This window comes from Lissotriton vulgaris, unplaced genomic scaffold (genome assembly GCF_964263255.1).
Source record: "Lissotriton vulgaris unplaced genomic scaffold, aLisVul1.2 SCAFFOLD_1556, whole genome shotgun sequence".
In the NCBI taxonomy this organism is placed as follows: Eukaryota; Metazoa; Chordata; class Amphibia; order Caudata; family Salamandridae; genus Lissotriton; species Lissotriton vulgaris.
This window is the reverse complement of record NW_028250769.1, coordinates 124,575-147,331: the sequence shown is the minus strand read 5'-3', so window position 1 is coordinate 147,331 and position 22,757 is coordinate 124,575. Positions and strand designations below refer to the sequence as shown.

Below are 22,757 nucleotides of genomic sequence, written 5' to 3'. Positions count from 1 at the left end.
TCTCTGTGAAGGGACAGTTTCCGAAGTGGCCTATTAGTACACAGGTCATATTTCAGATTGCATTGCTATCAATAAAAAGATCACTTTCACTTTCGCTGTGATGCATTGACATAAAAGAGCACTGCTGACACAGCTCTCTTGTGTTCCAATACGAAAATATTTACTTTACCAATGTGGCTATAGAATGTCTTTAAAAATATGTAAAGAATAAGTGAGGGCTCTAAACCAGTCCTAGAAAAGTCCTTGTTGTCTGACAGACTTGAAATCACAAATAGCCAGGTGGTGACTCACCCACTCCAAATACTCTACATCGCTCTTGCAAAAAAAAAAAATCATTATGACTGCCTAGCAATTTGCCTCTGGTTGTGCAATAAGTGTCTCCAAATGGGCTACCAACTATGTTTAGGCAATCTATGCAGAAACATTTCTCCTCCCTCCCTCTCAAGGCTGTCTTATTGATTTTGGGTTTTGTAAACGGAGCTCATGATGCCGAAAGCCCGACACAATACAGCATGTACGGCGCATGCAGACATCCTGCCAAAGCATCTGCATTGCCTCGCAGCGCTCCCTAGGACAGCAGACAGCGTGAGGAGCTTTAATCCCGATTTGGTGCGCAGATCCGTTAATACAGCCCTGGGTCACTCGTGCAGCGCTGTGCAGAAACGCATTTCTATGGTACTAGTTGATATTCCAACAGAACAAACAAGCCCATACATACGATGACACAAGCACATACAAAGTGATACAAAAACATATACAGTACTGACGTAAGAGTATACACATGTTGACACACACTTAAGAGCATACACCCATTGACAGAAAAGCACACGCACTGATCCAAGCGCACAACCACTATCAGAAGAGCATACACATCCAGTCACAAAAGTACAGACATGCACAAACTGACACCAATCATACACAAACTGACATTCGTGTGCATGCACAATATGACACCAAAGAACAGACAAGGACACTGGGGCACAAAAATATTGATTCTGGAGTGCCTGCACACTCTGAAGAATGAGTATACAAGCACAAACAAAAAAGCTTTCACAGGGACAGGGGGTTGTTCGGAGGGGGAAGGGGAGGGGGTGCCTACAGGAGAGACCTTGGTAGCATGCAGGGGCCTTTCATCATCCGGAGGTATTTTGGATTGGGGGGCAGGGAGGCGGGCACTGTGAGAACAGGGAGGGGGTCGAGCGAGGTCTGTTCCAAGAGGGGACAAAAAAATAAACGAGACGCATGGGGAGCAGCAGCCTTCAATGTGCCGGCCGGCCATGCAGTGAATAATTAGGGGAGAGAGAGGGGAGGTGCTGGGGAACAGATGGCCGTGAAGCAGGGGGCGGGGCAGCGGAACCCTTTGAAGTGGCCTGGCGGCCGTGAAAGGAGAAATGCTGCTGCCAGGGGGAAGGCTCGTGCAACAGAGCAGGTCACGTGATTGTGATTCACGTGAACTGTCCAAAATCCTCTGGGGCCTGAAGTTTGGTTTAGCTGCATTAGGGCTCTTTTCCTATTCCTGCGGAATAGGAAAGGGGCGAGCCCTAAAAATAGAATACTGTACAGTGTTATCCTGCCCATGTTCCCACAAGCACCAAGGGTACTTTTTTTTTTACATACGTGCAGCCACTTTCCTCTTGGAACCATGGTTGCAGGTATCAAAAGTGCAACACACGAAGAGGCACCGGTTTGCAGGGGTTTGAGGGGCCCACTTCCCAAATGCATCAGCTGTTTCGAACCACCAGACCAGGGGAGGTACATCCCAATTCCTTGCCTGCATTAGGCCCCAAAGCACCATTTTTACATCATTTCTTGGAACCCACCAGGATCTCTATGCTACCTAGCACAACTGCCAAACCAATACCTACCTAAACACTAACCAAAATTCATACATATATTGTGAAGGGCACAGATTTAGTGCAAAGCTGTTCTGCAAAATCAGCTTATGCCTATCAAGGCACACAAAATGGACCCGATGCAACAACACATTATTAAATTGGCATCTGTAAATGTATGTATACACATGGTTGCAGATTTACTACTTTTTGGTAATCACCAGTGTTCTCAATAGTACACCCGGAAAGATTCTCCAGGCGCAGGTTTCCAGGTGTCCTGGGAAGAAATGTCAGGCGATTCCTCTCACTGAGTGCTATTCCATTTTGATGAGTTGTCCAGCGCAGAAAAGCTCACAAAAGGAGAATGTAGAAGCACTGTGCTAAGGCAAAACTTTTTCTTTCTCTCAAGGGAAAACATTTTTCCCCCAGGAAGAAAGCCCTTCCTAAACACACCCACCAAATGTGTTGGTGATCCGCTCCACATCCCATTGTAGAAGATAAGTTACTCCAGTCTTCAAGCCCAAAGATTCTCAAAAACCAAGGAATTAGAAATGAAGACCACAATCTTTGAAGTGTTATTAATTGCGCAGTTACCAAGTTAGTGGACAGGCAGACTTACACAAGGCACTATGTGCAGAGTACATTAAATGCTTAAGTGCTAAGGTGCACAAACTGCCATCATCACTAGATGAGGTTTCTATTACAATGACGTCCTTAGTCACGAGTAAGTCACGAGACCCGCGATTCGAAAGCCGCGAGCTGAGCGGAGGTGTGCCTTGGGTCGGGGAGCCCAGGAGCCGGGGTGCGACTGCCACCTTAGCCGTAGCTGTAGCCATAACGCAGAGCCAGAGCCACGAGCGGTGAGTGGCGGTGAGTGGCAGTAAGGAGCCGCGAGCCACGGTACCTCCCACCATAGCCGCAGCCGGGCCCGGAGTCGCGAGCAGTGGTGAGCGGCAGTGAGGAGCAAGTGAAGAGTGGCCTGTCTCCCCCTCCGTAGCATTTCTCCCCCTTCCAGTGCAGCCGCGAGCGGAGTGGTGTATTCGGGGCATTGTTGAGTAACTAGAGCTGGGCAGGACAGGTGCCCTGCCCGCCTCGCCTGCCAGCCTGCCATGCCTGCTTTTGCCCGCTCATAGTGAGGGCTGGCGCCAACTTTGCTTACCGGTCAACACTCGTAAATCACTGTCTTCTGCCTACCTCTACCTCCCCTCTCGGCCTGCCTTTCTGCCTGCCTCCTTGTGGGAAGAACCTCTGTGCCCATAGGCAACCAGGGGCGGCGAGCAGTAATGTGGTAACAGAGGTTTGCAGCCAGAAAACCCTGTTTAAACCCCAGCCTCCAGAATCAAGGGGGGCTATGGAGGACTGAAGGGTCATAAGGGGGATTGTGAGGAGCTGCTGAGGTATCAAGGACCGTGGAGACAGTGGAAACGACGGGCCTCTGACCACAGATCACAGCGGGATTAGAGTCAACAGGGGGGGATAAGCCAGAGGCCGTGTCTGTGAGAGTGGAGCCTGCTGGGATTAGCTTTCCTCCTGGGCAGTCACCGGCAGCCATCCCCTCTCATCGTTGGGTGAATGCGCGGTCACCCAGTTTCAGTTTCAAGACGCGGTGGACAAGAAGACCACCACAAGTTCATTGCCAGAAGTTCAAGCAACACAGAAGGAGTGCTAAGGAATAAAGCAGGAACGAAGGAAATGCGATCAGGGAAAGCTCGTCAAGTAGCGACTGGCAAAAAATAAAAAAAATTATCAAAAAAGTATCCGAGGAAGACTCACCTATAAGCCAAAAGGGAAAGTCTGCAGGATCGAGAGAGAGGCTGGTCTCAGCACCGACTCCCGAAACAACGACACTGAGCCTAAGAAGCAAAACCGGGATTTATCAATTCTTTTACTTGAAGAAACCCATGGCGGCGATCTATGCACCAACAGCTGAGGCCTCCAAATTGCCAAGTCTCGACTAAAATCAACGATGCTCTTACTGGGAACCAACCCCCACAGAATCAAATGATACACAAACGACTGAATAAGTCGGTAATAGTAACAGCACAAGTGCACCAATTCAAACCCCCAACAAATACAAGGGAAACAACTAGAAGTGCAGTAAATAAGGGAAGTACAGAGGACTCCACGCCAAAATCAAAACTAATGAACTTAAGCAGAAGTATAAATCTCAGAGACATAGCAACTGAGGTAATTACAAACATAAAGGAACCCTCAAAGGAAGCCATGGAGGATATATTAAAGCGCAGTGAATCATCCAAGCAGCTAGGACAACAGGAGGAACCCTGGCCAAATTCACTTTCCTTATCTAATGACCCCAATTTTTTTGAAATTTTGGAAAAATTTAACCCAGAACAAAGGACCCCAAGGGAACGCCTTATTAGCAGCAACTTATTCTAAAGCTCAACAGAGCAGTTCGGGAATGGTGGTTTCAACCCCACAAAGTCCCCTGGCTGATAAAGATCAACAACGGTTTGTTCTACACGATAGCAGAGGTTCTCTAATTAAACTTAATGAGAATTAAACTAAATCATTTAAATCTCTCAGCACCTATAACTATTTCCTCTGTTAGCACGACAGATCATGAATTAGATGTTTCACAGAAGTGCCAAGAACAGCAGCCAAGCACTCAATGGAGCCAGTCTTTGCTAGGCACCCTAGATCAAGCAATAAGGGTGTTGAATTATCAATCTGACAAAATGGAGGTCCAATTAGACCTTATAAACCTATTCGCTGGCCTCATCTCAGGCATAAACGCCAAGATGGATTTACTTACGTCGCTCCTAACCAACAGGGGGAAACCGGAGCTTCAAACACACAAAGGCATACAACAGCCCAACTGCGGCTGCGGAAGCATAAACAAGAAATTGTCAAGTCTACCGGACACTTTAAAGGACATATTAGGGGCCGTAAAATTAACCTGTAATAACAAGCAGAATAAGAAAGCGCAACATAATCCGGACATGCGGCAATTTCAAAAAGCAATAACTCAATAACCAATTCAAGTAGTAAAGCAAATGACTATCTAGAGCAAGCGGTAGTCGACGGGCAACCGGAAACAATAGATAATCTAATGGAAACATCACAGTCCTCCAACAAGACCTCGCCCCCTGAAAAACCAACAAAAAGGCAAAGAAAACGCGCAAGGAAAGCAAGGCTTAAATACAAAAAGCAACAAAGTATAGACTCGGACAAACTTTTATATATTCAAAATGAGAACACCCCGTGGAGGCAAAAGTAAATCATTGAACATGTCCCTGCATGGAGTGGCAATAACCGTTGTAGCTCAACGGAAATATACCTCAGATTCCATTCCAATGGAAGGAAGCCTCGTCCCCGTAGTAAAATCATCCCCACCTTTCAAAAAAACAAGACGAATCAACTTCTCCCTGAATTTTCATGGTCATCGATTAACAAAAGAAAAAGAATCTAAAAGTAGACAGGAACCGCGGATACCTGAAAAATCTGAAGAACCTGAACCAATTAAAGGTGTAGGGCAAACAGGAATAACCAAAATCATAGACACAATCGCCTCTGGGGACAATACGCATCAAAAAACAGTGAGGGAAGAGGAATTTCCAAATAGGAATAAGGGAAGTAAAACACAGAATGCATTAAGAAGACAGGAAGATTTAACAAACAAAATGCACCTGGAAAAAATAAAAAATAAACCCTTAACCAAGCACAACTCATTGAAAGTTACAATAATTGGTAAGGACTGAAGATTTATGCTACCCACCAGGGAACCAGAAACCCGAACCAACAAGGATAAGGAAAACAAGGATTCTGGGAAAAACAGAGGAAATAAACGAGGAGGTGAACGATGAACGAGAGGAACAAGAAGCTCACGCCATGTGTGACTCATTCACAATTAACAATTCTGCACCCGTTAGAGATGACACCTCACAACTGCCCGAAGGCCATCCTAACCACACAGAGGCGTTCAAATTAAAACTGACATTCGTGCCAGAATATCCAACAAAAGGATATCTTGAATGGAGGGAACTTGTTAAAATTGTTCAAGGAAATCCCAGAATTAAAAGGGATAACCTCCCAGGATTTAATAGCCGTTGAATTTCAACAAAAAAGACAAAATCCAGACACTGAAAAATCCGTGACAACTTGGGCCTCAATGGACCTGGTGGACAAGATATATTCTGTGAGACCAAGATTTGGAGCCTAGGGAATTACTTTGATGCTACATAAACGTCCTAGGTACCCTTATCCCCTACTAGATAGCCCAAGAAAAAAAAAAAAAGGAAGTTAAAGCCGGGAAAAGCCAGAGCACATGCGTACGAGGCGCTCACGCAACCATGCAATAATTATTAACCAACGGAAACAGTGCCAACACATCCGTTAGTATACAATATGTGGGAAGCCGAACACTGGACAGGATGGATTGGTCATGGGTACCAATGGCGTTAAGCAAAAAAAAACCTAACAAAAAATTCAAAAATAACAATGAAAGCAGAGACGCAGGAACAAATCCAGAAGGAAAAAAGTCTGCATAGCGTCACATTTTGCTCTTGGAATGTCCATGGCTTTCAAGAAATGGATCAGGACCATGAAACCCTAGCCTTCTTTAAGCAACAAGACATAATCATGTTTCACGAAACATGGAAAATGACGCCTACTTCAATTCCAGGATTTAAAGAACACCACATTTTCGCAGAAAGATTTTCACCTTTTGGGCATCCGCAAGGTGGTTTATCAATATACGTAGCCCAAAAGTACGATTGGTTAACAGAAGAACAGGACGTGGGGTGTTGGACAGGCCACATGAAGGGCCGCTCTCTCCCGGCCCAACCCGGTCCGAGCCCGGTCACACAGGTACCACACACCACCATTGCACGCCCTCCGTCCCCGCAGGGACCCCTGCCTTCGAACATATCGACCTCGTGGACCCGATCCACTGCTGGCCCGCGCGCCCATCCTGGGCGCCATCTTGGACACTCCACCACGAGGCCGCCTGGCCCCCGATCGACCTCAACCCTGGGCCTGGCCAGGCCTCAGACATCCCGGCACCACCATCCACCCAGGAGGTGAGCAGGCTACTTGGCAAGTCAATGGGAGAAAGAGGTGTCGATGGCTCTCCCCGCCAAGTGCCGCTCGCCCATCGCCTCCCCGGGCGCTGGCCCCACCCCCCTGCTGGGTGTCTGGACTCCCCCATCCCGGACCTCCCGACCTCCAAGTGCGAGGGTCCGGACATCAAAGAACACCAGCCCTATAACTGGGGCAGCTCCAGAGCAGGAAGGCAGTTGTATCTTGGAGTCGAGAGACGTAAAGAAGAACTCATCCTTGACGGACTACTGGCGCTGCCGTAGCTCTGCCTTGTGCACCATCGCCCTGCCTGCTGGTGCTGCCGCAACCTTCGTAACCTTCGGAATCCTTCATCGTCGTCGGGACCTGCTGGCGTGGCCGCGGACCGTTTGCAACCATCATCTTCATCGGGACCTGCTGGCTCCGCCGCGGACCGTCGCTTCCTTCGTCCATCTCGGGACCTGCTGGCTCCGCCGCGGCCCGATCATCTAGAACGCCGAGCTCGAGGATTGAGAGCTATTTCCATCTTTTGGTAACCAAGACTGTCCCGCTACCCTTTCCCCAAACCAGAGACCAGAATCGAGGGGACCCCTGAGTCCAGACCTCCTTGTACCATTTGATCGTACTTTAAGAATCGCCTATAAAATCTCGTTGAACCTTACCCTTGTGTGGTGTCCGTCTGTGGGGGGGAAGTTACTTGTCTGTACGGTCACTGGAGTCGGCTCTCCCTGGAGACCGCTCCCCTTATCCTCGGCCGACCCTCCCGGTCCGTCTAACATTGGTGGCCAGCGGCGCGATCCGAATCACCGCATAATCGTACAGACAGTAGCTCACCCCACGACGAAATCAAGATGTCAACTAAAGAAAGCGGATCCACCGAGAAATTCCAGATGGAGAAATTGGACGAGTACAACCATCGTGAACTAAAACAATTCTGCATCGAACTAGGTATCGCTACCACCGGACTAAGTACCAAAGACGATTTCAAGCATGCCCTAGAGTCTTGGGCAGAAACCGGGGTCGCCGGAACCCCCGATCGAAGCATCGCAGCAAAAACCACCATGGCTCCTGAAGAGCAAAGAACGGGTCTCTCGCAAGACGAGATCCAGGAACGAGAAAAAACCCGACTACACGAGCTAGAAATGGCTCGGCTCAAAATGGACGTTGAACTTAAGTTGGCCGAACAGAAAATAAACTTAGAGCACCTGCGTCTCCGAGAAGAAAGAGAGGAGAAACAGAGACAAAGGGAGCTCGAGGAAAAGAAACTGGCATATGAACACGAGCGACGACTAGCTGAGATTGATTTACGCAAGCAGAATAAAGAAATAGGGGTGTCCGAGCAACCCCACACCCCAGGGACAACGGAGAAAAAGGTACACATCCCCAAGGATGTCGTTCGAGAATACTTCCGAGAGGACGACATCCAGCAATGGTTTAAAGCCTACGAAATCGCTATGACGGCACACCGGATCGATAGAAACGACTGGGGAGCCGGCCTATGGGGGAGATTCCTCAATGAGGGCCGCGACACCCTGCTACAGCTCCCGGACCACCAGATGACCTCCTATGACCATATGAAAGCTGCCCTCCTCACCCGCTATGGCCTCACACCCGAAATGTACCGTCAGAGGTTCCGAGACTGCACCCGCATCCCGGGTACAACTTGGGTGGACTATGTAACTTACTTTAGCCGAGCCTTCGAGGGCTGGATCAAAGGAAGCAAGGTTACAACCTACGAACAACTGTTCAATCTCATGGTATGGGAGCACCTATCGAACAATTGCTTTATTGAACTCCGCCAGCACCTCCTCGACAGCAAGTTAACCGATCCCCGGCAGCTCGCAGCCGAAGCTGACCGATGGGAAATCACCAGAGTGGGCCGGAATGGGTCCTACGAACAGAACCGGAACAACAATGGTCAGCACCGTCCCCGAGGAGGAGGAGGAGGCCAAGGACGCGGAAGAGACAACGCTCCGGTCGCCCCCGCGGTCAGCACCACCCCCCCGGCCAACCGGGGCAGCGCCCCGGCGCGACCGGGATACCGAGCCAATGTTACGTGCCATCGATGCCAACGAGTCGGCCACTATGCCAACGATCCAAATTGCCCACAGTACCAGAGCCCAAGACCCCGCCAGGTGGCTGCTGCTGCCCTGGGGGAAGAACAGATCTCCGAGGAGCAAGAAGAATATGAGCAAGAGCATCAGGAATGGGAGCCAGCCGCCATGGCTCTAGCCTGCTTAGGGGGGAAAGACATGGTCCCGCGGGTCCCCCTACCCGCTAACACCCAGAAGTACAGCCAATGGGTGAGCATCAATGGACGCCGGGCTGAAGCCCTTCGTGACACTGGGGCCAGTGTAACAGCCGTCCGCTGTCACCTGGTGACCCCGGAACAGTATCTACCGAACATTCTCTGCCCTGTACGTTCAGCCGATAACTCGGAAAGTCTGTGTCGGATGGCCTGCGTCCCTTTCGAATGGGGGGGGGTCTCCGGCATGTTGAAAGTCACGGTCCGAGACGATGCCCCCGTAGACTGCCTCCTGGGGAATGACCTTGAAAGCTCCCCGTGGGCCGCCGTGGAACGAAGAGAACACCTGGGGATGTTAGGCGTCCCGGACTGGGCGTGCGTCACCACCCGGTCCATGGCCGCCCGTGCCAGCCCCCGCCCAGAGGAACCCGAATGGCCGGCGCCACCGCCTCCGGTCGCCCCAGCCGAAACCACCGACCGTGACGTCCCCCCAGAACAAGCTCAACCTCCAGACCTCACTAACCTCGACCAGTGGCCTCAAGAGGGGGGGCCCACGCAAGAACAATTTCGCCAAGAACAGAAGACCTGTCCCTCCCTCGAGGGACTCCGCCAGCAAGCGCTTGCCCAAGGCGCAGGGGATACCTCCGGCACTCACTGGGTCTACTGGGACAATGACCTGCTGTACAGTGAGCAAAGAATCGCGGAGCTGGGGGCCAGCCGAGTACTGGTGGTGCCCCTCCGTTTTAGAGACTTCCTGCTAAACCTGGCCCACGATGTCCCCCTGGCGGGACACCTGGGTCAAGATAAAACCTACAGTCGTCTGGTGACCCACTTCTTCTGGCCCAAAATGAGGAACGATGTACACCAGCATTGCCGATCTTGCCCCACGTGCCAAGCCAGTGGAAAGAGCGGCCGCAAACTAAAAGCCCCCCTGCAACCTTTTCCCGTGGTCACCACCCCGTTCGAGAGGGTCGGGATAGACATCGTGGGGCCCCTGGACCCGCGCACAAAACAAGGTCATCGGTTCATCCTGGTGCTAGTGGACCACGCCACCCGCTACCCCGAGGCTGTTCCCCTGCGAACTGTGACAGCCCCGGTAGTCGGCCGGGCTCTAATGGGGATCTTCTCCCGTGTGGGCTTCCCCCGAGAAGTCGTCAGCGACAGAGGCACGAACTTTATTTCCAAATATATGAAGTCCCTCTGGCAACAGTGCGGGGTTACCTACCGATTCACGACCCCCTATCACCCTCAAGGAAACGGACTCGTTGAGCGGTTCAACCGCACGCTCAAAGGGATGATCGGGGGGTTGGAAGAACCCCTCCGTCACCAGTGGGATGTACTGCTGCCGTGCCTCCTCTTCGCATATCGAGAGGTTCCCCAGAAGTCCCTGGGCTTCAGCCCGTTTGAACTACTATATGGACATCCAGTGCGGGGGCCGCTCAGCCTAGTCAAAGAGGGCTGGGAGATGCCCCCTCTAAAGAACCCACCAGATGTCTTCCGGTACCTCCTAACACTCCGCAACCAGACCCGGCGGTTCAGAGAGCTGGCAAAAGCCAACCTAGAGGCCAGTCAAGAGGACATGAAAAAGTGGTATGACCGGAATGCCTCCTCCATCGAATTTGAACCTGGGCAACAGGTATGGGTGATGTCCCCCACCGAACCCTGCGCCCTGCAAGACAAGTGGACGGGGCCCTTCAAAGTAGTCGAGCGCAAGGGTCCTGCCACCTATCTCATCGACATGGAATCTTCCCGGAACCCCCTCCGGGTCCTCCACGCTAACAGACTGAAACCCCACTTTGTGCGCTCCGAACTCGGCCTCCTGATGGCCACCGACAATGGGGTTGAAGAGGACTCCGAGCCCCTCCCTGACCTCCTACGGACTCAGGAGAAAGACGGCTCCGTGGATGGGGTCCGACTCTCGGAGGCCCTCACCCGAGAGCAACACCAGGAGTGTCGAGTCCTCCTGTCACAGTTCGCCAACCTGTTCTCCCTCACCCCAGGGGTCACTTCCTGGTGTGTGCACGATGTGGACACAGGGGACAGCCCCCCTATCCGCCACCGGGCCTACCGCGTGCCAGATCGGGTACGGGCCTGCATCCAGGAAGAGGTAGCCAAAATGCTCACACTCGGGGTCATCGAGCCCTCAGACAGCCCCTGGGCCAGCCCTGTAGTACTGGTCCCCAAAGCGGCCGCCCCTGGCACCCCACCGGAACTCCGGTTCTGCGTCGACTACCGGGGCTTGAATGCGGTCACCAGAACAGACGCACATCCCATCCCCCGGGCGGATGAACTAATCGACCGCATGGGAGCTGCCCGCTACCTCAGCATTTTCGACCTGACGGCGGGCTACTGGCAAATCGGCCTCACACCCCGGGCCCAAGAACGTTCTGCCTTTTCCACCCCCGATGGGCATTACCATTTCAAGGTCATGCCCTTCGGCATGAAAAATGCCCCAGCAACATTTCAGCGGCTCGTCAATCAGGTCCTGGCGGGGCTCGAAGGGTTCAGCGCCGCCTACCTAGACGACATCGCTGTATACAGCCACCATTGGTCCGAGCACCTCCACCACCTCCGAGCAGTGCTACAAGCCCTTCAGCGAGCTGGCCTCACGATCAAGGCCAGCAAATGTCAAATTGGGCAAGGATCTGTGACCTACCTCGGGCACCAGGTGGGAAGCGGCCTGGTGGCCCCTCTGCAGCTCAAAATTGCCGCCATCCAGTCCTGGCAGCCACCCATCACCCAGACCGAGGTACGAGCCTTCCTGGGCCTCACGGGCTATTACCGAAGGTTCGTGAAAGACTATGGTACTATCGTGGGGCCCCTCACAGAACTCACGTCAAAAAATCAACCCCAGAAAGTCAACTGGACCCCAGAGTGTCAAACAGCATTCGAACAATTGAAAGCCGCCATGTGTTCCGCCCCTGTGCTCCAGGCCCCTGACTACAGCCGGGAGTTCGTCGTCCAGACGGATGCCTCCGACCATGGCATTGGGGCAGTCCTGTCTCAAGTGAACACCGAAGGCCTTGATCAGCCAGTGGCCTTCATCAGCAGGCGCCTCCTACCACGGGAACAACGCTGGGGCACCATAGAGAGGGAGGCCTTCGCTGTGGTATGGGCCCTCAAGAAGCTCCGGCCCTACCTTTTTGGCACACACTTTCGGGTGCAGACCGATCACCGACCCCTGCAGTGGCTGATGCAGATGCGGGGGGAAAACCCGAAGTTACTACGTTGGTCCATCTCCCTACAAGGGATGGACTTCACAGTTGAACACCGGCCTGGGCCGGATCACGCCAACGCAGATGGCCTGTCCCGGTTCTTCCGCCTCGACGAGGAGAGTCCCCAAGAGGATGGGTAACTCTCCCCGCCTTCAGCTGGGGGGGACGCATGTTGGACAGGCCACATGAAGGGCCGCTCTCCCCCGGCCCAACCCGGTCCGAGCCCGGTCACACAGGTACCACACACCACCATTGCACGCCCTCCGTCCCCGCAGGGACCCCTGCCTTCGAACATATCGACCTCGTGGACCCGATCCACTGCTGGCCCGCGCGCCCATCCTGGGCGCCATCTTGGACACTCCACCATGAGGCCGCCTGGCCCCCGATCGACCTCAACCCTGGGCCTGGCCAGGCCTCAGACATCCCGGCACCACCATCCACCCAGGAGGTGAGCAGGCTACTTGGCAAGTCAATGGGAGAAAGAGGTGTCGATGGCTCTCCCCGCCAAGTGCCGCTCGCCCATCGCCTCCCCGGGCGCTGGCCCCACCCCCCTGCTGGGTGTCTGGACTCCCCCATCCCGGACCTCCCGACCTCCAAGTGCGAGGGTCCGGACATCAAAGAACACCAGCCCTATAACTGGGGCAGCTCCAGAGCAGGAAGGCAGTTGTATCTTGGAGTCGAGAGACGTAAAGAAGAACTCATCCTTGACGGACTACTGGCGCTGCCGTAGCTCTGCCTTGTGCACCATCGCCCTGCCTGCTGGTGCTGCCGCAACCTTCGTAACCTTCGGAATCCTTCATCGTCGTCGGGACCTGCTGGCGTGGCCGCGGACCGTTTGCAACCATCATCTTCATCGGGACCTGCTGGCTCCGCCGCGGACCGTCGCTTCCTTCGTCCATCTCGGGACCTGCTGGCTCCGCCGCGGCCCGATCATCTAGAACGCCGAGCTCGAGGATTGAGAGCTATTTCCATCTTTTGGTAACCAAGACTGTCCCGCTACCCTTTCCCCAAACCAGAGACCAGAATCGAGGGGACCCCTGAGTCCAGACCTCCTTGTACCATTTGATCGTACTTTAAGAATCGCCTATAAAATCTCGTTGAACCTTACCCTTGTGTGGTGTCCGTCTGTGGGGGGGAAGTTACTTGTCTGTACGGTCACTGGAGTCGGCTCTCCCTGGAGACCGCTCCCCTTATCCTCGGCCGACCCTCCCGGTCCGTCTAACATGGGGGTTAATTTGGTTCAAGTGATTAAAATTAGTAATGAGTCCCCACTAAAGAAACAAAAGTGGCAACTTCTACTGATTAATGTCTACATTCACCCAGAGAGGAAGACCCAGAAAGAAAAATATTCTATTTTAATGTCCCTGATAAAAGCAATGCAAAGATCTTCCGCGCAATGCCCAATGTTCATCTCAGGAGACTTCAACTGCAACCTCATAACTAAAAACCAGGTTGAAGGGAAGTTGCAAGTGATCTGCGGTGGACGAAAAATAACTAACATACTAGAAGACCTGGGATTGACAATTTTGAACGGCAACACAAAGGGCGATATACCAGCAACTGTTACGTATCTGAGTGGCAAGGCTTGCTCAACAATAGACCTCACAATTACTAGTAATAAGTTACTCTCCAGTTTCAAATTGTCCAACGCATAGAAAGCGATCATTTCCCCCAAACAACGAGAATGCACATCTCTCTCACTTCGGCCCAAAAAAATGAATTCCCTTATACAACACGCCGATAAGTTTAACTTTAAAAAACTAAAATGGCGATGCGGGGGCTTGAGAAGTATCCAGGAGACAGCAAGGGAGTACGTGAGTAAACAGGGGCCTCAGACAGAGGATAAACGCGTAAATAACTGGGAACAGTTGGCCCAGGTCCTTACCCGAAAATTTCCAGCACTGCCGGGTAGTCAAAGAAGACTAAACACCAGGAGGGAGCCTTGGTACAACACAGACCTACGAGATCAAAAGAGAAGGGTCGCAAGAGAGGTCAGACTTCAAACACAGGCAAAAACAATGGGGAGAAGCCCAAACAATAGTAAATTAACAGAAGTAAGGAACGTATACAGGAAGATGCTGAGGAACGCCATAATTGCACATAAGGAAACCATCTGGAACAAATTATTGTGCGCAGGTAATTTGCCAAATAGCAGGGACTTCTGGGGCATCATAAACGATCTGAATAAAGGAGCAAGACTCCAACAAGAGGCAGGAATTGGAGAGGAAATGTGGGTTCAACACGTGCAAAACTTGTACTGCAATACAGACTTAAGCACCACTGTTGGTTCCCACGGGATCGTGTTGGAAGAGGGAAAAAGAAAAAGAAATTTGAGTCCGGATAATGGAGAAAATGAAGATACCAAACAAAAGATAGAGGGTAATGAATAAAATTCACTAACCACCAGCAAACAATTGCGAGGCATAATATTAAAACTGAAGACAGAAGGAGCGGCAGGTCCAAATGGGCTGCCCAACGCGCTTTTTAACCTCTTGGCTGCTAATGACAAGGGTAACTCGTCATGGACTTTCCATTGATTTCAATGGAAATTATATGAGACCACTGATAATGCCTTAGCAATAAAGGGGTTAAGAACGACCCAGACTTCTGGTCAGAGATCCTAACGCCTCTCTTCAATCACATACTGACGTCCCTGTTTCTTGAAAAGGGAACATAATACACCCGATATTTAAACAGGGAGATGACCGCAAGCCAGCGAATTATAGGTTGATATCCTTAATTGATGTTGAGGCTAAACTTTACGCTTCTTGCCTTCTAGTACAGCTGCGAGACTGGATGGACAATACGAACATAATTCCCAAGTTCCAAACAGGCTTCAGGCAAGGGATGGGAACAATAACTAATTGGGCTATTTTGGCGCTTTTAACGGAAAAACAGTAAAAAAGAGAACACTGCTGTATGCATGTTTCGTCAACATAAAATCAGCTTTTGACCGAGTGAGCAGAGAGCACCTCTGGGTAAAGCTAAATGCCTGGGGTCTGCCGAGCCAACTACTAAATGCAATAATCGCCCTACACAGCGATACCTGGGCAAGAGTGAAATTAGGCGATGGATGCAGCACAACTTCGAGCATTGACATGCAGCAAGGTTTAAAACAAGGATGCGTGTTAGCACCAAACCTATTTAACTTGTTCTTTTCAGACATCAGTAGAGTCAACAAAGCAGCCGAATGTCATCCGCCGATTATGGCCAACAAGCCGATCACCATATTACAATATGCGGATGAAATTGTAGTGCTAAGCCAAACTCCAATAGGCCTACAAAGAGCAATAAATAACCTAGCATCCTATTTGAACCAGGAAAAATTAGAACTAAACAAAGCAAAAACAAAAGTTATTCGCTTAGTGGATCCAAAAAAAATCAAGTTCAAATGGACGGTGAATGGGGCAACGGTGGAAGAGTGAGGGTCCTATAAATACCTTGGTATATTGATAGGGCAAGGCTTAACACACAAGGAGCATAAATTGGCAATAAAAGCCAAAGCGCAATCGATAATTTTTGCATATCGATTACTAAAAACAAAATTGGATTGCCCGAACCACAACCATCTTTTAAAGGTGATGGCTGCTCAAATCTGGCCCACCCTGTCTTACGGTTTAGTCACGTGGTGTGGCAATGAGGCGGACCTACTAAACGACTTCCAGACAAAGATCTACAAGGCCGTTTTCAACCTGCCTAAATCTGCCTCCCCATCGCAAGTGCGGCTCAAATTTGGCCTTTTACATCAGAAATTTCGGAGCATGAGCGGCTTCATGAAGCTATGCCAAAAATTTCGTTCCGCAGACCCAGACACAATGGATAGTTTATGCTGGCAAGAAATCATGTATCAGGTGGACCAAGAAACATCGAGTTCCTTGGGAAGATATTTGAAAACTGGTTTTGCCGACCTGGACTTAGAAACAGTATGGGAGCACAGGACAGATAAAGCAAGTATCAGTAGAGCGGCCAATGAGGCAGCAAAAAGGAAATCTGTTTTGGAGGGTAAAAACACAACCTCTAAACGTCGGCATGGGGGGACAGTCATTACCTCCTACAAATCACTTAAACCGCAAGCATACTTAGTATCACACTTTAGCAGGTATTTAAAAAAGAGCTACACAGACTATCGGATGGGTCAGCATGTCTCAAAAGATCTTCAGCCATCCTGGAAACACAAAAATCAAACAGCGCAGTGTCGACTATGTGGATATAAAAAGGAATCCTTAACTCACCTTTTATGCGTATGTCCAGCAGTCATGGCCCTGAGGAGATGGTATTTAAAACCCATTTTTAATGAACAGAACATTTGTACATGCAGACAGGCTGAAATAAGCTGGCTGGGTGGCTCCTCCATTATTCTGGCCTGCCGGGGAGTAAAATTCCTGGCAGAGGTAAGAAAACGCTTAGGGCAAGCCGAACAGGAGGTAATCAGAGAAGAATAATTCTCCAGGCATGGACCCTACTGGCCATCCGCGCAACATATGGACCGAATGTAAAACAGACTAAGAGTTTACTAATTTGGCAGGATCACAGAAGCTGGACTAGATCTATATTTTAATTATTGCATTTTTAACATTTTATATGCCAGCTAATAATAAGAACCCAAGTTATAAAACGAATGGGTAACTTTTACCGTTGTTTGGTATTAATGGTGACTGTAAAGTAACTTCTATTTTTTGGGGGGATGATTGTAAAGATTTTAATTAATCACACAATACATTTTGACTTGACGCCAGTGTAACGAGTGTACCAGGAGGCCAAATGGAGCCATTAAGAAAATTCTGTCTTTTCATGGAAAGTGGAATATTTGATGAGCTCTTGTTTCTCCCCAAACCTAATTGTTGAGTATAGCATTGTTTACCCCTGAATTGCATTATATTTCTAACTTCACATCCCTAACACATTGGGTGGGTGGTAAAGAACTCTGTTTTACATTAATGTGGGAAAGGGAAATGTACTTGGTCATACTGCTGAGGCTACATGTTAGTAGGAAAGCATAAAAAAATGTATCAATTTACTTTGCCTATTGATCCTAAATCCCCACCTGCAATCATAATTGAGAGGGAGACAGATGTCAAAAATTTCCACAGGAAAAGTAGTAATCGTAAAAAGAATAAATACTCAACAGACTTAAATTCTTGTGCAAAATGCTCTGCTGGAGTTTAAAGATCAAGGCATAGAGAACACCGAAATTAAAGACAACTTGGGAAACTGAGTGAAAAATAGGAAGCAGTGATTGGACAACTGGGGTTGTTATGACCTCCATGTTCTGAAACTTAAAGGGAACAGTTGCATAGGACAGAAACATGATTTGTTGTATAGTAACTTATGACGAACCATTGTCTATGTTTTCCTTGACTTCGAATTCTTTGCAAGGCTTTCAATGTCTTTACTTTCGTGACTGTTTCTTAGACTTGACTTGTAGGTGACAACACACTCATACACAGCTCAGCTCTCTGTGTGCACTTACATTGGCTAATTAGTAGCGCAAACAAAGTGACGCTAACCACAAAACCAGGTCCAAGCGACAATAGTGTTGCAAAATGACAACATAAATATAAACATATCTTAATCGCCAAACTCTTGAAAAATGGCAAAACAAGTAATCATCAAGTAGAGCAGAAGATATTTTCTTCCATGGAATTTATAAATGTCACTTTTATTAAGGTTTATATATAGAAAAGGTTGGTCCCTGTCCTGATAAATAAACATGGAATAAATATATACATTCTTGATTCAAGTACTGCTAGTTCTGAGAAGCATACATACTGTGGTGTATGGGGCAATTATTTTGCAAGAAACAACCCATAGTAACTTTGTCCTATGTGTATGTGAATTAAAAACATCCCAGTCGACTGCTGAGTTTTAAGTATTGCCAAAAGGCATTGTATAGAGGTTTCAAGATGTAACTTTTTCCTCCATAAATTCTTCATCACAGTTTACGTGAAAATGAACATTCAGGGAGGATAAAGATTGAAACTTCCTTTCCCAACTATGGCACTTTTCCTGTACATGTAATGCATATGCTTTTCAAAAATGTAATTGATTTCAACTGATTAGTTGGAACATTTTTGGAAATGTTCACATTACATGACAAATGATATATATACCCCTTGACGGAGAATGGAAGCACAAATATTGAATGGGGCAAGTTTCAGAGCCCACAGAAGTTTCTATGTTGTGTTCACTGCTTGATAATGGGATGAGCAAGCTCAGGTTCTGACTCTCTGCAGCTAAGATGAGGATGAATGCCACCTCTAGTATTGGGAGTTGCCACAATGTGCATACATTCTGCGCTTTTTAAACAGGTGTGGAGAGCTGCAGTCTGCCAGTGGGATTTTTTTGTTTATTCTGAGGATGGCAATCAGCAAACCAACAAAAATATTTACCTCAAAGTGCCAACGTGATACAATCTCAGAAGCATCCACAAACACAGCAGGTTTAATTGCTTCAGACAGGATGATACTAACAATTGTCGGGTATACAAAAGGTTTTCATTCAGGGGATAACTTTTAGAAATGTTTGCTATGTAAAAAAAGGTAGAAAATGGCGGAGAATTGTGAGAAAACAATTAAGATTAAAATGTGCAGTATTAAGCAAATGGCAGAAAAATTACTTAAACTCCTGTTTAATATAAACCCTAGATTATGAATTTAAAGGAAATTCGTTTTTTTCAAACCTTTGCTTACAGTTTTTCTAATATAACTTACCTTACATCTGATTTCTTTCTTGAGTTCATAATATTTCCCTTTATAGTAAAAAATAACGTGTACCAGTTTTCTTTCAAATCCACAAATATCTGGGCCTATAAGAAAAACATGTATTCATTGTTGTTGAGGATACGTTTTTTAAATATTGTCATAGAAAGAGACTCGACTTAGATTTCTTTACACATCATAACAATACTCACCGAACATAATGTAATATTTAGACTGTCCAGACATCTGCTCTTGGTCCAAGTCAGAAGGAAAGAGTTTGACATACCCACCGCCACAGTCAACTGTGCGTTCATGTTTAATGGAAAACTGAATGACCAAAGTAGTTCCCTCACTTCTGAACGGAGTAAAGCGGGATGATATTGCGTAATATTTTCCATCTCCTCTAGTCTGGATTCCTGGGAGAAATGCATAATTATTGATTTAAAATTTCTGAAATTAAACAAAAGTTAGGGAGCATGGGACAGTCGGCACAAAGAAACAATGAACAAGTTACTTACCTTCGGTAACGATATATCTGTAAGAAACAGTAGTTAGTGTTAGATTCCTTACCTTAGAATATCCCCAGGCGTCAGACTGGATCCGGAAATTTTTGCGTAGCAGTAGCCTTGCGCGTCGGTAGGCGTCGTCTGCGGCTCCACGTCCGTCGTCGGCGCCGTGAGGACGTCGTCTGAGTACTTAGACGCCGCCTCGGCGTGCTGACGTCAGCTCTTAAACACAGCTTTTCCGCGCCAGAAACGCAGAGCCATGTTAAAAACCAACACTGGTGCCATTGAAACTAGGGCCCTGAAAGGGGATGACCTTAACCCTAGATATCGGTTCGCAGAACGGGGAGGATGGGTGGGGCGGTAAGGAATCTAATACTAACTACTGTTTCTTACAGATATATCGTTACCGAAGGTAAGTAACTTGTTCATCTGAAAGAAACAGGTTAGTATTAGATTCCTTACCTTAGAATAGATACCACAGCAATACCAACCCCGGTGGTGGGTCTGCGAACCAATAATCACACCAGAAAGTCCCGGAGGACGGAACGGCCAAAGAAGCCATCCCTCCGGACTTGGCTGTCTAGACAGTAGTGTCTTGCAAACGTGTGCAGCGATGCCCACGTAGCTGCCTGACAGATGTCCTGCAAAGGGACACCCCGGCCCAGGGCAGTGGTAGCCGCTGTGGCCCGAGTGGAATGGGCCCTCAGCCCAACAGGAGGCTCCTTCTTTGCCAAGGAGTAACAAGCCTTGATACACAAGACGACCCACAGAGAGATGGTCCGCTTCTGTACCGCCCGTCCCTTCTTAGCGCCCACGTAACCAACAAAGAGTTGGTCATCCACCTGGAACTGGCGGGTGCGATCCAGATAGAATGAGAGCACACGTTTTGGGTCCAGATGGTGGAGCCTCTCTTCCTCCTTTGAAAGATGCGGAGGCGGAAAGAAGGTGGGCAAGGTGATAGACTGCCCGATGTGGAAGGCCGTGACAACCATGGGCTGGAAAGAGGGTCTAGTCCGCAACACAACCTTGTCCGGATGGACAGAAAGGAAAGGAGGCTTGGATGAAAGAGCCTGGAGCTCACTCACTCTGGTGGCAGAGGTGATGGCAACCAGGAAAGCAGTCTTCAGAGTAAGAAAGCGAATAGGACAGTTGTGAAGGGGCTCAAAGGGAGCGCACATCAGATAAGTAAGAACCAGGTTCAAGTACCACTGAGGCATCACGAAAGGAACAGGTGGAAACGTGTGTGTAATGCCTTTCAGAAAACGAGTTACAATAGGGGACTTGAACAAAGATGGCTGATCAGACAGCCTTAGAAAGGCTGAAAGGGCAGAAAGGTAGCCCTTGATAGTACCCAGAGCAGAGCCCTGCTGGGCTAGAGAAAGAAGGAAGAGAAGAACCTCAGAAAGAGGGGCAGAGAGAGGATCCACAGCCTTTGCTGTGCACCAGGCCACAAATCTGTTCCACCTGCAGGCGTCTACCGACTTTGTGGAGAGACGCCTGGCTGCCAGAATGATATTACAGACTTCAGGAGGCAAGTCAAATGGCCTCAACTGTCGCCGCTCAATCTCCAAGCATGGAGGTGGAGACTGGACAGGTTCGGGTGGAGGACCGTCCCCTGCTGCTGCGACAGAAGGTCCTCATGAAGAGGCAGACGAACCGGGGGATCGACTGACATACTGAGTAGCTCGGGATACCAGTACCTTTGTGCCCAGTCCGGAGCCACAAGGATGACTTGGGCCCGGTCGCGTTTGATCTTCTTCAGCACTCTGGGCAGAAGTGGTATAGGCGGAAAGGCGTACAACAGACCGCAACTCCACTCGCGACGAAAAGCGCCTCCGAGCGAGTGCCGCCTTGGAAATTCCAATGCGCAGAACTGATGACATTGCGCGTTCTCTTCGGTGGCGAATAGATCTAACCAAGGCTCTCCCCACTGCAGAAAGAGTCCTTGCGTCACGTCCGAGTTCAGATCGTGATCCATCATGCACCAGCGGCTGAGTTCGTCCGCCCTGGCGTTCAGAGAACCTGCCAGGTGTTGAACCACCAGGGTCACGCCCTGATGTTCCAGCCACTGCCAGAGGTGCAGAGCCTCCTGGCATAGGATCCACGACCCCACCCCGCCCTGTTTGTTGCAGTACCACATGGCGGTGGTGTTGTCCGTGAACACCTGCACTACACTCCCCCGGACAGAGGGGAGGAATGCCTTCAGTGCAAGACAAATTGCCCGCAGCTCGAAAAGGTTGATATGGAGCCGGGACTCCGACGGAGAACAGAGGCCTCTGATCTCCACCTCTCCCATGTGGCCTCCCCAGCCCTGGAGGGATCGTCCGTCACAACTACGTGCTCCGGTTGGGGAAGGGAGAGGGATCTGCCGCTGACCCAATAGCGCTCCGTGAGCCACCACTGCAGCGGTCTTGCAGTGCCCTCCGAGATCAGGACATGGTTGGACAGGTTGCCCTGATGCTGGGCCCACTGAAACTTCAGGTCCCACTGCAGAGCCTGCATCCGCCATCGGGCGTGATGCACCAGAAGGATGCAGGAAGCCATCAGCCCCAGAAGCCGCAGCGTCAACCTGACCGAGACTCGGGATAAAGGCTGAAAGATCGGAATCAGAGCCTGAATATCCCGAACCCGCTGCTCGGGGGGATAAACCCGAAATTGCGCCGAGTCGAGAACCGCTCCGATGAAGAGGAGCTTTTGAGAGGGACACAGGTGTGACTTCGGCACATTGATGGAGAACCCCAGCAGGTGCAGGAGGTCCGACATCGTCTGGAGGTGGCTGACGACTGTCTGCGGCGAGCCCGCCTTCAACAACCAGTCGTCGAGGTAGGGGAAGACTGAAACCCCTAACCTGCGCAGATGAGCTGCGACCACCGCCATCACTTTCGTGAACACCCGTGGGGCGCTGGTAAGGCCAAAGGGGAGCACTGTAAACTGAAAGTGCTCGTGGCCTACCGTGAACTGCAGGTAGCGCCGGTGGGCCGGCAGGACGGGGATGTGGAAATAAGCGTCCTGCAAGTCCAACGCTACCATCCAGTCTCCTGGGTCCAGGGCAGCTAAGACCTGAGCCAGTGTCAGCATTTTGAACTTCTCCTTCCGGAGGAAGCCGTTGACGTTCCGTAGGTCCAAGATAGGGCGTAGGCCCCCTTTGCCCTTCTTGGGCACCAGAAAGTAGTGGGAGTAGCAACCACACCCTACTTCTGGCCCAGGAACGCGCTCGATGGCCC

The 22,757-nt window shown here is 49.8% G+C and overlaps 1 protein-coding gene across 1 annotated transcript in view; it reads right to left on the bottom strand.

Annotated features, from left to right (window-relative positions):
• The window catches only part of LOC147663125 (calreticulin-like), a 100,050-nt gene that overhangs the window by 60,781 nt on the left and 16,512 nt on the right, over nt 1-22,757 (bottom strand). Inside the window, exons 3-4 of the mRNA XM_086950655.1 lie at nt 19,240-19,443; nt 19,040-19,134 (exon numbers count right to left, since the gene is read on the bottom strand). Coding sequence (XP_086806781.1) covers nt 19,040-19,134; nt 19,240-19,443 — 299 coding nt within the window. The remainder of the gene's footprint in view (nt 1-19,039; nt 19,135-19,239; nt 19,444-22,757) is intronic.